The sequence below is a fragment of the Narcine bancroftii genome, unplaced genomic scaffold (genome assembly GCF_036971445.1).
Source record: "Narcine bancroftii isolate sNarBan1 unplaced genomic scaffold, sNarBan1.hap1 Scaffold_161, whole genome shotgun sequence".
Classification (NCBI taxonomy): Eukaryota; Metazoa; Chordata; class Chondrichthyes; order Torpediniformes; family Narcinidae; genus Narcine; species Narcine bancroftii.
Window position 1 is genome coordinate 1941498 of NW_027211896.1, and position 16327 is coordinate 1957824.

The following is a 16327-nucleotide window of genomic DNA, read 5'->3' on the forward strand; positions in this document are numbered from 1 at the left end:
TCCTCTTACCGGGATCCAGTAGCTATTCCTAGCGCGCTTCCTTAACATCCTCCCGTCGTTTGTTCTCAATGCCTCTTCTCGGATATCACTCGCTTCGTCCACTGACAAGTCACCCGCCGTCCGTGAGTCCAGCTGAATCAGCCGGGGTGCACCGACCCTCGTCGTCGGGCACTCTGTCAGTGGAGGGAGTGGGATCCCGGACGAGACCCCATTTGTGAGAAACAGAAGTACCTTCACAGAATTTGCTCGAGACAAAAATTGAGAACAAAGAACTTTTATTATACTATTACAACAATGCAAAGTTGGGTGCTTCCCCTTACCCTGGGAATACACACAGATACTGAGGCTGACCCAACTTTTATACATTTCATTTCAGTACAGAGATACCTTCCCCCTAACAATCTCCTGGATTGGTTTAGCACTAGGTAATTCTGCCCACGTGGATTCTCACTTCTTATCAGTTTATGTGCCTTCCTGCAAACTTGTTAGCCAGGAAATATAATGTCTTTGTTCTTTACTCATTAATCAATCCCCAAGACTTGCTAAAGCTATTTACTTGCTATCCTGTTTTGAAGATTCTTATTTTATTATACTTTTATAACCCTTCCTAACCCTTCCTCCCATTCCAGCAACCCTTCACCCTGATTTAACCCATAATACTTCATTTCTAATGAGCACTTGCTTGACTCCTCACATTCCAGTATCCCTTGACCTTAAGTTAACCCATAATACTTCATTCTTAATTAGCACTTGCTTGACTCCTCACATTCCAGTAGCCCTTACAATCCACCCTTTTTCTTTCGCTACACTTAGTAAATCCCCATTCGGTAGTGTTCCGTTAAGCTTGGTCCCTTTCCCAGTGAGTGAATAAATGAACTGCGGCCTCAGCATCATCAGAAAGAGTTTGGGAAGCATACATCATTTGGGTTGTAGTGACCTGCACACAAGTCTTTAGGCAGGGGAGCACCATAATGGCCAGGATAGCGAGTCCAGCTGCTATAAGGGCTATGGGTATCAGACTCCAGTTACCAATAAAAGTCTAGTTCATCCCACACCGGACCAAGGTTGCCCCGTCTGAACCTTGGCTTGGGAAGATTTCCAAACTCCTGAAGAAGTGTCTTTAAACGCCTGACCGTTGTGAGCATTGTCCTTAACCAGTCTTTCACAAACGCTGCCTTCAGCAGCCAACGAGTAATCGACAGCCAGGCAGTTTTGGTGAACTGTGGCTCGTATCTGTCGTTTTTCTTCAGCCCCTAAATTCAGGGCCATTGCTATCTGTTCGGTGATGATCTCCAAGGTTGCCTGGAGTCTGATTAAACGATTTAAATGCCAAGTATTTAAATCGGAAGTATTCTGGAGCAGCTTACTTAGTTTACAGCTGGAACTCCCCTTACAGTGGTGGGTTTTTTTTTAACATTCCGAATGTCTGTGTGACCTAAAGGATGATTTACAGGAGACCAAGTTGGGGAGGGGTGTTTCTTGTCACTTAACCTGTGAATTGCAGCTTGTCTGCGAACATTAGCATAAGTATCACTGAGCCAGTGAGTTGCAGCCTGTCTGTGAACATTAGCATATGTATTAACTCTATCTCTGCCACATGTACAATCCTGACTACCATTCTGTCTGTCTTTGTCCCACCATCTCCTTTATGCTATCCCTTTAAAACTCCTCTCTTTAATACCTGTAGAGGCCAAAATACAAATCAAATCTACTCCTCTAGAGCCGTTCTGTTCCCCTGGTCCATGTTGGGATCCTATATTAACCCATACCACACTATGACTATACTTTATATCTATGCCCTGTCTACATTCTAAAGGTAAATAATTGTCACCTCTGCTGCCCCTATTCCAGGAGGACTTAATACATCGTGAGTAATTTAGAGATGTCCCAAAAATGGTAAAAACAACATTACAGCACTTTTTCCCGGCGTAATGTAACTTTCAGATCAGAAGGATGAAGGACAGCACGCCCGGTGGAGGGTAGATTATCAATGTCTTTAGTCCGTGGATCAGCAGCTTGTTTAATTCATTATATTTGAGTCCACCCCTTTTCTTTAGTTCGCACTGCAGTGTCTGAAATCAAAAGTACACAATAGGGGCCATCCCAGACAGGTTTTATTTGGTGATCTTGCCATGCTTTTACATATACCCAATTACCAGGTTTAATAGAATGAATAGGATACTCCAGGGGTGGGAGTAACATCTGCATGTCTATTTTCTCCGTGAGTGTTCCCCGTGCTTCAGGACTGTCACCACTTTGATGCCTCCATACATGAACTACAGCTATTTCCTCAGGTAATGTAAGAGCATCTAGAGATTGGACAATAAGTTTTCATGGATCAACTTTTGTCCTTTTCCAGTTATCATTCCCCGCTCTTTCCAGATCTCCCCAAAGGTGTGCACTACACTAAAAGCATACTCTGAGTCTGTGTAGATCGTGCCCACCTTGTTCTCTAGACCCTGGAGAGCTCGACAGAGGGCATACAATTCACAAGATTGTGCGGACCAATGACCAAGAAGGTGACCGGCTTCAAACACCACTCCTTCTTTCCCATCCACTACACTATACCCGCTATAGCGAGTACCATCAATGCAACGAGAAGATCCATCAATAAACCACCTTTCACCCTCCTGTAAAGGCTCATCACTTAAATCCTCTCTAATTTTGGTCTGTAAATCTATTACCTCCAAACATACATGCTCTAACTCATTTATGGTATTGTCAGAATTTGGAGAAACCAAGAAAGCTGCTGGATTGTGTTCTTTATTCGTAATCAGGGTCAAATCATCCCTATCCATTAGGATCGCTTCATATTTTAAAATTCTAGAGTCTGTGAGTCACCTTCCAGCACGTCGTAAGAGAATATTGCGGACTGTGTGAGGGGTGTGAACTATCATCGGGGCACCAAACATAATCTTTCATCCTTCCTCATCTAAAATAGCAGTGGCTGCGATGGCTTGCACACATTCTGGCCAACCACGACAAACAGGGTTTAAAACTTTTGACAGAAAAGCAACTGGCTGTGAATAGCCTGCCCTCTCATGTGTTAGTACTTCGGTGGCTACACCTCCTTTCGCATTGGTATATAGGTCAAATGGCTTATTTAGGTTGGGTAAAGCCAACACTGGGGCACTAATAAGGCACAGTTTCACCAAGTTAAAATCTTTAATGTCTTCCTCTGTCCAGACAACAGCTTCGCCCCCTAGAATCGTGAGTTTATCATAGAGAAATATGACCAGGCTAGAATAGTTTTCAATCCAGATTCTACAGTATCCCACTAAACCAAGGAATTTCCTATGTTCTTGGGCATTCTGTGGGGGGGGGAATCTGTAATATACCACATATCCTCTTTGGACTTATTTTCCTAGTTCCCTGACTTACCAGATGGCCTAAGTATTTAACTTCTGATTGAACAAATTGTAATTTGGATTCGCTCACCCTGAGACTCTTATTCTCCAGAAAATTCAAAAGTTCAACAGTATACTGTTTAACTAATTCATACGTTTTTCCCATAATTAACAAATCATCAACATATTGTATCAACTGACAATTCTCTCTCCGTGGAGCCTGTAATGGAGGATTAAAACCATGTACTCAGATGCTTTTTGCTTATGTGGAACTGACGACACTGGGTCCACACGCAGGTCACCTTACTTTCAGAACTAGCAGATGTAATTAAACTCAGCCATGGGGACTTATCTGAAGATACACTTTGAAATGGAATTCCACCGTGAGGCCCAGGGAAAGCAGTTGTCAAATACGACACTCTGAAATTGACGTATTGGTCACAACCTGTCTTGCTCAAGAAGTTTTAATGAGTCCTTGTATCTACGAGATAAACCAGGATATCATAGCATCCTGCTCCATAATAATTAATCTTCTAAATTGTAGAATAGTATGCTCAGCTTTGATTTTGACTGACAAATGTTAGAGGGAGTGGGTGCATGATTAATTGTTTTTGGGGTATAAAAGTCTGTGGTCCTGCTGCAAGTTTAGACTCTCCGAGGGGTGGGAACACCCCTTGTCAAGAAGGAAGAACAGCCAGAGTCCGAGCAACGTCCCGGTCAGGGGAGGTGGAGAAGCTGCTACCAGCGCCCTGACAACCTACTACAAGTGTGCAGTTGTTGCCTCGCTTCGGCAGTTGGGACCAGTCCAAGCGTTGATAAGTATAGTTGGGAAGGGCTTGCATATTGTAGTGTGAAATCAGCTTTTGAATTAGTAATAAACATTTGTATAAACTGAACTGCTCTCGGTGTGTGTGTCTATTTTCTTTCGGTAGCTCAAACACTGTGACCAATCTAAAATGAACAAAATGAGAGGTATAAGTTTACCCAAGACAGAGCCTCATCTAGTATTTGTTCTAAGACCTGACCGAATAAATTTGGTGATTCTGTAAAGAACTGGGGAAGGACTGTCCACCGGTATTGATTCTTGCGTCCAGTAAAAGGATTTTCCCATTCAAAGGCATTCATGTCTCTGCTCTCTGTTGCTAATGGACAGGTCCAGAAAGCATCTTTGAGGTCAATCACACTAAATCATTTACTATGGGGATCGATTTTACCCATGATTGTATAGGGATTAGGTACAACCGGGTGACGGGTGAGAATAATTTTGTTCAGCTCCCTCAAGTCCTGCACTAATTGATAGGTACCGTCTGGTTTTTGGACAGGTAAAATTGGGGTATTAAAAGGTGACATACAAGGTTCGAGTATACCATCTTTCACCAACTGGTCAATTACTGGCTGCAGCCCCTTTCGGCCAGCCATAGGAATTGGATACTGTTTTCGTCTAATTACTTGTTCAGAATCTTTTAAAGTAACTTGCAGGGGAGGAATATCTAACACTTCTCTATTGCATCTTTCTGCCCATACTCCAGGATTTATTAGTTCTCGATCTTCCTCACTTAATACATACAATTGAATCCTGATACCTGATTCCTGTGGTCTGGTGCCGATAGCCAATTGGTCCTGTAAATCTTGTCCTAACAAACAAACTCCAGCTTGGGGAACTTGTAAAATATCCTCTGTTATTATCTTTTCTCCCATTTGTATTCTTACATCTCTTAATACAGGGACTGTAAAGTCTCTTCCACCTACTCCCGAAATCATCACTGTCCCCTCTATCTTAACACCCTCGGGTAGTTGTAAAATACTAGACCGGGCTGCCCCAGAATCTACTAAAAAGGTCATCTTGTCACTGTGGGGTCCTATGCTTAAATTTACTAATGGTTCTCCGTGCAGCCCCACGGTGTGTATTGACTGAGAACCATGACCCCCTATTCATAATCTGCTTCTATCTGTCTGACTCTGGCTTTACCCTGCCCTTAATTTAGTCTATGTGTCATCTGAGTCGAGTGTGTTCGTTAAATGAAGTGATAGGAGAATCAGTTTATTACACAGCATAAGAATAAAGCTTAACAGAGCTCTGGTTCAGTCATTAGTTCATAGGTCACCTGCACAGTGAGCTATTCCCCAAGACTGACCTCTACTGTCCAGTCTCTACAGCTTATATAGCTCAACCTTATCATACAGAACAAAAGTTGGCTTTCTTTGCTAGATTTCTTGCTTAAGATTTATCACAAGTAATTTCCTGCTCTCCAGTTATCTGGGGTGTAGAGCTCCCATCTTTTTTAATCCTCAAGGTCAGAATATCTGCCAGAAAGCAGAAGTTCAGCAACATACTAAGGCACCACTGCAGTCCTTCCCAGCAGTTACTTGTCATTTTGATCATGCCCATTGTTGGTCCACTTCCTGTTTCAACAGGATATAGTTACTTTTTTTTACTGTAATAGACTGGTTTACTCGATATTAAAAATATCTTTCCAATCGATTTCTAAGGATGTCTCAATGTAGCAATATCAGATTTGCATCTGTCACAAGTAGGATTAATATTAGAAAAGATACAAGCTAGCTTATCTTTAGACATATGAACACAATTCATCACTTTGAATTGGGTTAATGAATGTCGGGCACATATTGAAGATGACTTCACCAGTTTAAGAATCTTAGCCCTTAGATCCACCAATAAGGGTCTTGCAAGTTCCAATTCCCAAGCCTTTTTAATCCTATATTGAAGTGCTGGACATAATTTCAATAATCTATAATACCAATTAACTCTGAGGATTCAATTGAAAAATTTTATCAACTAGATGTGGTAGATATACACATGAAAAGTCCAATTATATGGTATTGAAGAAATTTCTAAATATCTAAAAAAATGAATAGCAAGTCATAGTTACTTGCCAGCTGTTCCAAAGACCTTCCTTTAATAAATTTGCAAATGAAATACCTTTAATTTTCCATATAGAGAAGGATTGATCAATTATTAATGGTCAAAAAAATAATTATGAGAGAGCACTGGATAAAAAGTTTTTTATCCACCTTCATTCTTGTCATCCTTCTGTTCTTCACATATGCAAAAAACACCCTGGGGTTTACCTTAATTATACATGCCAAGGCCTTCTCATGCATTTTCTCACTCTCCTAAGCCCTTTCTGAAGCTCCTTCCTGGCTACCATATACATCTCATGAGCCCTTCCGGTTTCCTATATCTAGTATATACTTCCTTCTTCCTCTTGACTAGATGCCCGATCTGCTTCATCAGCCACAGTTCCCTTTTCCTGCCACCTTTTCCTTGTCTCAGTGGGACGAACCTATCTTGAACCCTGAAAAGTGGTCCCTTAACTTCCTCCACATAACCTCTGTGTTTTCACCCTTAAACATCTGTTTCCAATTTATTCTCGCCAGTTCCTGCCTCATTTCTTCACAATTAGCCCTTCCTCAGATAAGCACTTTCCCAGTTCCATCCTCTTCCATAACTATGTTGAAGCTAAGGGAGTTGTGGCACTCTCACCAAAGTGCTCCCCACCGAGAGGTCCACCACCTGACCAGGTTCATCCCCTGAACGAGATCCAGTACAGCCTCTCCTCCAGTCGGCTGGTCCACAGACTGTGTCCGGAATCCTTCTTGTACACACCTGACAAATTCAGCCCTATCTATCACTCTTCCAGTCAGCAGGTACCAGTTAATATTAGGGAAGTTGAAATCACCCATAACTACAACCCTGTATTTCCCACACCATACGAAAATCTGCCTGCCTACCTGCTCCTCAATATCCCGAGGGCCATTTGGGGGTCTATAGACCACTCCCAGTGCAGTGACAGCTCCCTTCCTATTTTCTGACTTCAACCCACACCAACTCAGTGGACACTCCTTCTTCAGCCTCTTCCCTTTCTATCACCATGATACTATTCCTGACCAGAAATGCTACTTGCCCCCCCCCCACCTTTTCTATCTCCCATTCTATTCTTTTAAAAACACCTAAACCAATCCTGCCCTTCCTCCAGCCACGTTTCAGTAACGGCTACAACATCGTGCCCCAAGCTCATCACCTTTATTCCTAAACCCTGGTCCATGCATCAGCCAATCCTGCCGTTCCTCCAGCCACGTTTCAATAGCAGCTACAATATTGTAGTTCTGTAGTGGCAGCTATACTGCTACTGAAAGAACACACAACCAGACAGGTTGAGCTCAGTGAGCAAAAAACTAGTTTATTGTTGGCTGTCGAGCTGGACTTGTACTCCCAGCCCGGACCTGTCTGAGAACCGCGCTGAGGGGTGCCGACATCACGTGGTCCCCCAGCAAGGGCTTCTGAGCCCGGTGCTGAGAAGGGGAAACCCCCACCCCCCGACGGCACCATTTTGGCCGACTGACCCACCGCGTGGATTACAAGCGAGGCTGGTTCGTCTGCCTAGTGGCATGCCACACAGCCCCCCAGAACTGGCACCAATGTCATTTTTAGATGGGCGGCCTCACTTGTTGGGCTGGGTCACAATCACTGGTTCGGTGGAGTCGAGGTGAGCTGGCTTCAGCTCCACCTGCCACCGATGTTAGCATGAACATAGACTCTGAACACTGGACAACCCTGTATGGCCCTTCATAAGGTTTCTGCAGAGATGCTGCGGGCAGACCCCACCAAATAAAAACGTACTCTGCGGAGTGCAGCTCGCTGGGGAAGTAAGATGGCCGTGTGCTGTGTCTGGGCGGCAGTGGGGATGAAAAAGAGTCCAAGTGGGCCCAGAGGTGGGGAAGTAGCTTGTGTGGTGACCAGTGGGGGTTGTGAGGTGCGTTGATGAACTCACCAGGCAGTGCTAGCAGTGCACCATAGACCAGTTCAGCTGATGAGGCCTGCATATCTTCCTTTGGCGTGGAACGGATGCCCAGGAGCACCCAAGGCAGTTCGTCCACCCAGTTGGGACCAGTGAGGTGGGCCATAAGTGCCAACTTAAGGTGGTGGTGCAGACACTCGACCAGCCAATTGGCCTGCGGGTGATAGGCCGTGGTGCAGTGTAGCTCTATCTCCAACCTGTTGGCTAGCTGTGGGAGGTGAACTAGGTGCCCTGATCGCTGGTGAGGTGATTCGGAACACCGAACCAAGCGACCCAACCGTGCAACAGCTCGGGACCAGGAGTCCATGGAGACATCCGGCACTGGGATCGCCTCGGACCAACGAGTGGTGAGGTCTACCACCATGAACAGGTAACGGTTGCCCCAGGAAACTGGTAAGGGCCCGACTATGTCCACGTGAATGTGGCTGAACCATTCCTGAACGTGTTCAAACTCTTGCACCTGCAACTCCTTGGACATCTAGCAATGGGTGCATGTTCTGCCCAGCCCTCGATCTGCTTCTGCAGCCCATACCAGACGAACTGCTCTGCCACCATACAGACCGTGGACCTGATGGACGGGTGAGGATATGATGGAAGACTTGCCTGCCCACCGCAGGTCACTGAACATCTATAGGTTAACCTATGTTTCGAGCCTGGGTCCTTCATCGAGGTCTGAGCAAAATGCAGCAGTCACCTGAATAATGAGGAGGGAGGAAAGGGGGAGAAGCTCAGGCTAACAGGAGAGAGGTCAGCTGAGGCGTGATGGGGGGGGGTAATTGATTGGGAAGGGAAGTGGGGAGCTGGAAAGAGATGGCAAAAAGGGAAAGAGAGAGGGACTCGGGAGAGGTTTAATATAAACTGGAGAAGTCGATGTTAATCCCGTCTGGTTGAAAAGTGTCTAATTTTCAGGTTGCCTTGGTTTAGCTTTGTATGAAGTCATTGCTCACTGGAAGGTCCCCATTATTTACAGCAGACAGAGCAAAAGTGCTTGACGAAACAATGTCCCCGTCTTGCATCGAGTCTCTGACATAGACGAGGCCACATCGGGAACAATATACCTTTGGGTCCCTTCTTGCCTTAAATCTCTGCCCTCCAGTTTTAGATTCCCTGCCCTGGGGAAAAGATGATGACTGACGACCTTCTCCATGCCTTTGGTGATTTTATAAATCTCCATAAAGTCCTGCCTCCCTCAGCTTCCTATGCTTCATCCTTTCCTCACAATTCACAAGAATGTTGAATCTTTTTTTCATTTCTTTGGAAAGCAAGAAGGGTTGCATGGTTAGCGTGATTCCGTTACAGTGCCAGCGATCATGACTGGTCCTGGGTTTGAATCCCGTGCTAAGTTTGTACATTCTCCCCATGTCTGAGTGGGTTTTTCCCTGGGGCTCTGGTTTCCACACATCATTCAAAACTTACCAGGGGTTGTAGGTTAATTGGGAGTAAATGGGGTGAGAAGGACTCGAGCTGAAATGACCTGTTAATGTGCTATGTGTCTCTAAATTTTGTTATTTTTAAAATTTGAATTTGTGTCCACCTCCCTTTCCCACAGCTTCTCCCAGACTGATCACTCTCACTGCACGGAAGGGGTTCTCCTCATGCCAGCCCCAACCATTATGTAGTAGATTCCTTTGGTTCTTCTCCCTTGCATCAAATGGGAATTTCTCTGCAAGGTCCACAACCTACAACAGGATCCCACCACCAGACACACCTTTCCCCTCCCCTCTCTGCATGGACCTGCTCCCTCAGCAACTCCCTCGCCCACTTGTTCCTTCCTCCTGATTTCCCCCCACCTGAGAGCCACCGCTGTGATATCACCAAATGCCACACCCACATCTCCTAGCTCGCCCCCTCCCCACCCCCAAACAGTCCTTACAAGTGAAGCAACACTTCACTTGTGACTCTGCAAGGCATCAAGAAAGATCAATCCAAGTGTTCCATCAGGGTGTTTGAAGTGTAATACACAAAAGTGCTGGAGAAACGGGCTGGCAGGTTTGCTTGAGCTGTTGGGGAAGGTTTAAACTAGTTTGGCAGGAGGGTTGGGAATCAGAATGTGAAGACAGAGATTAGGGGAGAAGGTTAAAAGCATGAAGTTATGTGCTCTGAGTTGGTGAGGAAGGACAAGCAGGGGGAAAAATATAAAGGTAGCCAGTTGAAATGTGTCTATTTCAATGCTAGGAATAAAGGATATGAACTTGGAGCATGGATCAGTACGTGGAACTGTGGCGGCATGCCACTAGGCAGGTGAATCGGCCCCGCTTGTAATCCACGCGGCAGGTCAGCCGGTCAAAATGGCACCATCAGGGGTTTCCCCTTCTCAGCACCGGGCTCAGAAGCCTGCACTAGAGGAGCACGTGCTGTTCTCTGGTTCAACAGCAGAAAGACTACTCAAATAATCGTAACCAAAGCCCAAGAACAGTCCCCACTATTCAACAGACAACACGCTGGATGTTCAAGATCCAGGCTATTTATTTGGCATGTGCCAAGTACATTCAACTGCAGGACGGTTACAGGGGCCGTTAAGATCAACTGGATGGTGACATGGTTCGGCTCTGGTTAGAATGACAGGGATGTGGGGTCAGATCAGCAATAGAATCCAGCTCACTTGTGGACCCGCTGGTGCTTCAACAGGCCGTATGACCGGGTGAAGCTCTTGCCACAGCTGAAGCAGGTGAAAGGCCCCTCCCCCGTGTGTACTCGCTGGTGGGTCATCAGGTTGTATGACAAGGTAAAGCCCTTCCCACACTCGTGGCAGGTGAAGGGCCTCTCCCCGGTGTGGACCCGCTGGTGGGTCCTCAGGCTAGTCGACTGGGTGAAGCCCTTACCACACTTGGGGCAGGTGAAAGGCTTGTCGCCAGTGTGGATCCGCTGGTGTCTCCGCAGGTTACACGAATCAGTGAAGGCCTTCCCACACTCGAGGCAGGTGAAGGGCCTCTCTCCAGTGTGCACTCGCTGGTGGGTCAACAGTTCGTAAGTCTTGGTGAAGCCCTTTCCACACTCGGGGCAGGTAAATGGCCTTTCCACACTGTGCATCCGCTGGTGTATCTGAAGGCTGTACAACCTGGTGAAGGCCTTCTCACACTCAGGGCAAATGAAAGGCTTATCCCCGGTGTGGACCAGCTGGTGCCTCCGCAAGTCGGAGGTCTGGGTGAAGTCCTTGCCGCATTCGGGGCAGGTGAATGGCCTCTCCCCTGTGTGGACCCGCTGGTGGGTCCTCAGGGTGGAGGACTGGGTGAAGCCCTTACCACACTCAGGGCAGGTGAAGGGTTTGTCGCCAGTGTGGATCCGCTGGTGTGTCCGCAGGGTGCACGAATCAGTAAACCCCTTCCCACACTCGAGGCAGATAAAAGGCTTTTCCCCGGTGTGGACCCGCTGGTGCCTCAGCAGGTGGGAGGACCGGGTGAAGCCCTTGCCGCACTCAGGGCAGGTAAAGGGCCTCTCCCCGGTGTGGACCCGCTGATGTGTCATTAACTCACTCGACCATTTAAAGTTCTTCCCGCAGACAGAGCACTGAAATGGGTTCATCGCTATGGGGATGAAAGGTTGTGACAAGGATATAAATCAATGCAGTCTTGTCCCAGGGTGCACAGCGTATGCTCAGCCCAATGGAAGATCTCAGTGAGCTGGGCAGCGGATTAAATCAAAACCGAGGCTAGGACTAGGGCCAGGACCTGGTGAGGTGTCCTCTCGCTGGCCATTGCAAGCCCCAGAAACACAGGAGGCCTCAAATCTCGGTGCGCTCTGCTCCTGGAAACTGTGAGGAGAGGGGGACATCGGAAGGCGCTGGCCCGTAGCGTTGGGGATTCTTTTTCTCTTCCACCAATGCTGCTCGACCCACTGAGTTCCTCCAGCAGAGCGGAGCGACTAGCGCAGCATGATTACAGTGCCAGGCACCCGGGTTCCAATCCGGCGTTGTCTGTAAGGAGTTTGTACGGTCTCCCTGTGACCAGCCTCAACAAAAAAATCCTCATAGAGTTTGTCCGTTAATTGGTGTATTTGGATGGTACGGGCTCGTGGTCCGGAAGGGTCTGTTACCGTGCTGGATCTCTAAAATTCAAAATAAAAATATGTTTTGTTTCGGATTAGATTGTTGTGTCCAAGTCTCCAACCAGAGACAAAAATTCAAAACTTATGACTTTACATTAACAATGTAACCCACTGAATTCACCAGACAAAGTGGAAATACTATTTGAAGCTCTGTCACTAACTTAGGATGGGTCATCTCAAAGGCCAAGTTCAGACCCAGACATTCTAAAGCCCCTTTTTATTTGTGTTCTAAAACCCCTGCTGCATCAAGCCCTCCCCTCTCTTTGTCCCCTCTCCATTTCTGATCTAAATGGTGCCCTGATTGATCACATTTACAGACACAAGTCCAGGTTTCACGTGTGCGTTGATCATTTTCACCTCTACCTTTCCACCATCTCTGGACCACTTCACTCTGTCAGGCCGCTCACGCTGTTCAGCCAACACGTGGACGAGCAGAAACTTTCCACACGTGAATCTGGGGCAGATACTGCCGTTGTGTTTGGACCCAGCACAACGTCAACTTCCATTGTCTGAGACGCAGCAGTTTTTGTTTAATCTACAACTACAATTCATCACTGTACTGTCATGTCTCATCTCCATAACGTCACCTGGCTGAGTTCATCGGCTGATGGAAACCTCATCTCTGCCTCTCTTTAACAACACAGCAGGAATCGATGTTCTGCCGTTCACTAGACCCTGGCTGATGCGGCCGTGGACTCAGCAGCATTTGCTCGCCCATTCCCCACAACCCCTAGAAAAGAGAACTCAGAAATCTACAGTACTGTACAGGCCCTTCAGCCCACAGTCTGGTGCCAACCTAATAACTGACTCAAACAACTGCCTAGAATCTCCCTCCAGCAGAACCCTCCATTTTTCTCAACTCCATGCACCAATCTAATAATCTTTTAAAAGATCCTACTGTACCTGCCTCTGGCAGAGCATTCCGTGCAACCACAACTCAGTGTGTGAAAAACTTGCCTCTTATATTCTCCACCCTCTGTCCCTTAAAACTAGGCCCACTCGTGTTAGCCATTTCAGTCCAAGGGATAAAGCCTCTGGCCATCCACACAATCAATGACTCTCATCATCTTGAGCACCTCTATTAGGTCACCCTTCATCCTCTTAATTCTCCTATTATTTAAAAATCAACCTGTGTCTTCAATTCATTTAATGAGGCAGCCTCCACTCTTCACTGGGAAGAGAATTCCAGATCCACCCCTCTCTGGGAGAAGCATTTCCTCCCTCTCTGCTTAAATCTAATTCCCAGAATCGTGAGGCTCTGCCCCCACCAGTTGGAGTCTCACCTGCCAGTGGAAACAATCTCCCCTCTGGTCCTCCGTGCATCAGTTTATCTAAAAGATGAGCCCCCTCATCCTTCTCAACTCCAATGCATTGTGTTCCAGGCAACTCAACCTTATGAAATCAACCTGGTGAACTTCCTCTGACCCACTTATAAAGGCAGAGATTTTCCAAGCCAGCCTTCCCAAACCAGAGTTCACGATGACGAGAGGGCCATTTTGTTTTGTTGATCGTTCATGTGACTGACTGCACTTTACCACACTTTTACACCTTGGAAGTGTTCATTGATCTGAATCCTTGAAAAACTGGTGGTTTTACCTCATTACAACTTGAAATTGAACATTTGGTCATGGTCCTGAATTACGCCCTTACAATCCTAAAGATTTTCTTTTAGACATTCAGCACGATAACAAGCCATTTGGCCCACAAGATCATGCTGCCCAATCACACCTAATAGACCAACAACCCCGATGCTTGATGACCCGGTGAATTTCTCCAGCACGTTTGTGTCTCGCCATCTGGGTGGAACCTTAGCTTTTTTGTAGAGTGTAAAATCTGCCCAATTAAGCATAGGAGGTTGCCTTGGTCAAAGTATTTTCCAAAAGTATGAGTACATTTTTAATGGATTGTGGAATTAAGGGTTGTAGGGAACGGGCGGGTAAGTGCAGCTGAGTCCATGGACGGATCAGCCATTTTCTTATTGCCTGGGAGAGCAGGTTCGACGGGCCGGATAGCCAACTCCTGTTTCTTACCTTGAGGTGAACAGTGCAGCCGTCGAGAAGTGGAAGCTCAGTGAACAGAGAGAGAAAGAAACTGAAGTGTATTCCAGCAGGGTGAGGGTTGGGGTCTGGTCTGGAGCAGAAACACGGACAGGAGGGGAGATACACTACATTGAGTGTATTAATGTACACAGGGGAATGAGACACAGTTTTCAAACACAGCTGCTTTATTTGGTACAGATCCCAGGACATGAAATTCAATTCCTGTAATTGGGTGGCACGGCTAGTGAAACACCTATATGGCACCAATGACCCAGGTTCGAATCCAGTCATGACTGTAAGGGATATGTATAATTTCCTCCGTGATTGATAGGTTAATTGGACAGCACAGGTTTCATGGGCCAGAGAGACTTCAACTGAGCTGTATTGTCAATTTTTAGAAATATATTATCAGAGTCACTAACATTGAGGGAGAGAATCCATTCCACCTTCATCTCCCATTGCCTTGGGAAAGCAACCAACTATTAAATGACTCTCCCCTCCTCCCCATGAAGATGATTCTCCAGTGTGGGTCACCCTCCACCAGATTCTCATGTTATCAGGCTCTTGAATGATCCTCACACGTAAAATGCTGCTTTTGCCTTGTACTAACTGATCTGTCCCTGTACACCCTCCCTTCCTCGCTCCCCTCCTTCCTTCCCCTACCTTCTCTCCACACTGCAACACTTCTCCCTCCCTCTTCGTCCAACCAACTCCATCCCCCTCCCAAATTTTCCCTTCATCTCCTCCATCCGTCATCTCTTCCACTTCCCTCCAAAATCTCACCCACCTCCCTCTCCCAATCACCAAACCCGCACAACCCGTGGATCCGTCTGCTGCTCCCACCCATCCGAGCGGCCGGGGTGGGGGGGAGCAGAGGCCATAGCCGGACACACTCGCAGCCCACAGAATTGTCAGGAACCCTTCTCCCTGATTCTCCCCACTCTTCACTCCCGTGTGACAAGAGGCGTGGTCCCTGGCCTCACCACCCCCCTCCCTTCCCCCACCGGCCCGACGTTGGGGGGGGGGGGGGGGGGGGAAACGAGACCCCGGTCGAGCTTGGTGACGCTCGCCCCCTCCCCAAGGCCGCACTCAACCCCCTGGCCCTGCCCCTGCCCCTCCCCCACCCCAAGGCCACACTAGCACCAGCTTCACCTCACGGCAACAAGGGTCGGACTCAGGACCCAGAACACCGACACCTCAAGAACGCCCAGACCGAGGCCATCGTCTCCTCCTCACACCAGACAGTTGCTGAGGGAACGGCGCTCAGGGACGCTCCCGGCCTGTGACGTCATCGCGCAAGCCGTCACATAACGAGAAGGCCAAAACCCGAGATGAGGGGTAAGGGTCTGTCCATCAGAGGAACGGCCCCGAACGGGCGGACCGGCGCATGCGCAGAAGGGCTTCCTTAAGCCGTTTCCAGGTGAAATGTGCGACCGGGGCAGCGAAGAGTTTCATTGGGGCCTGGAGGGAGAATAAGGGAGGGAGAATAAGGCAGGGAGGGGGAATAAGGGAGGGAGGGGGAATAAGACAGGGAGGGAGGGAGGGAGGGGGAATAAGACAGGGAGGGAGGGAGGGGGAATAAGACAGGGAGGGAGGGAGGGAGGGGGAATAAGACAGGGAGGGAGGGAGGGAGGGGGAATAAGACAGGGAGGGAGGGAGGGAGGGGGAATAAGACAGGGAGGGAGGGAGGGAGGGGGAATAAGACAGGGAGGGAGGGAGGGAGGGGGAATAAGACAGGGAGGGAGGGAGGGAGGGAGGGGGAATAAGACAGGGAGGGAGGGAGGGAGGGGGAATAAGACAGGGAGGGAGGGAGGGAGGGGGAATAAGACAGGGAGGGAGGGAGGGAGGGAGGGAGGGAGGGGGAATAAGACAGGGAGGGAGGGAGGGAGGGAGGGAGGGAGGGGGAATAAGACAGGGAGGGAGGGAGGGGGAATAAGACAGGGAGGGAGGGAGGGAGGGGGGAGGGAGGGAGGGGGAATAGGACAGGGAGGGAGGAAGGAGGGGGAATAAGACAGGGAGGGAGGGGAAATAAGACAGGGAGGGAGGGAGGGAGGGGGAATAAGACAGGGAGGGAGGG

At 47.9% G+C, this 16327-nt stretch overlaps 1 protein-coding gene across 1 annotated transcript; it reads right to left on the reverse strand.

Annotated features, from left to right (window-relative positions):
- Nucleotides 1-10615: 10615 nt before the first annotated feature.
- LOC138750516 (gastrula zinc finger protein XlCGF26.1-like) lies at nucleotides 10616-15643 on the reverse strand. Its single transcript, XM_069912595.1, has 2 exons — nucleotides 15403-15643; nucleotides 10616-12211 (listed from the first exon to the last, which is right to left on the reverse strand). The coding sequence occupies exon 2, from the start codon at nucleotides 11687-11689 to the stop codon at nucleotides 10766-10768; it is 924 nt and encodes a 307-aa protein (XP_069768696.1). The 5' UTR covers nucleotides 11690-12211; nucleotides 15403-15643; the 3' UTR covers nucleotides 10616-10765.
- Nucleotides 15644-16327: the final 684 nt, after the last annotated feature.

Excerpts from the sequence above, each read along its gene's own strand:
- LOC138750516 (XM_069912595.1), bottom strand. The coding sequence starts at position 11,689 with ATGAACCCATTTCAGTGCTCTGTCTGCGGGAAGAACTTTAAATGGTCG.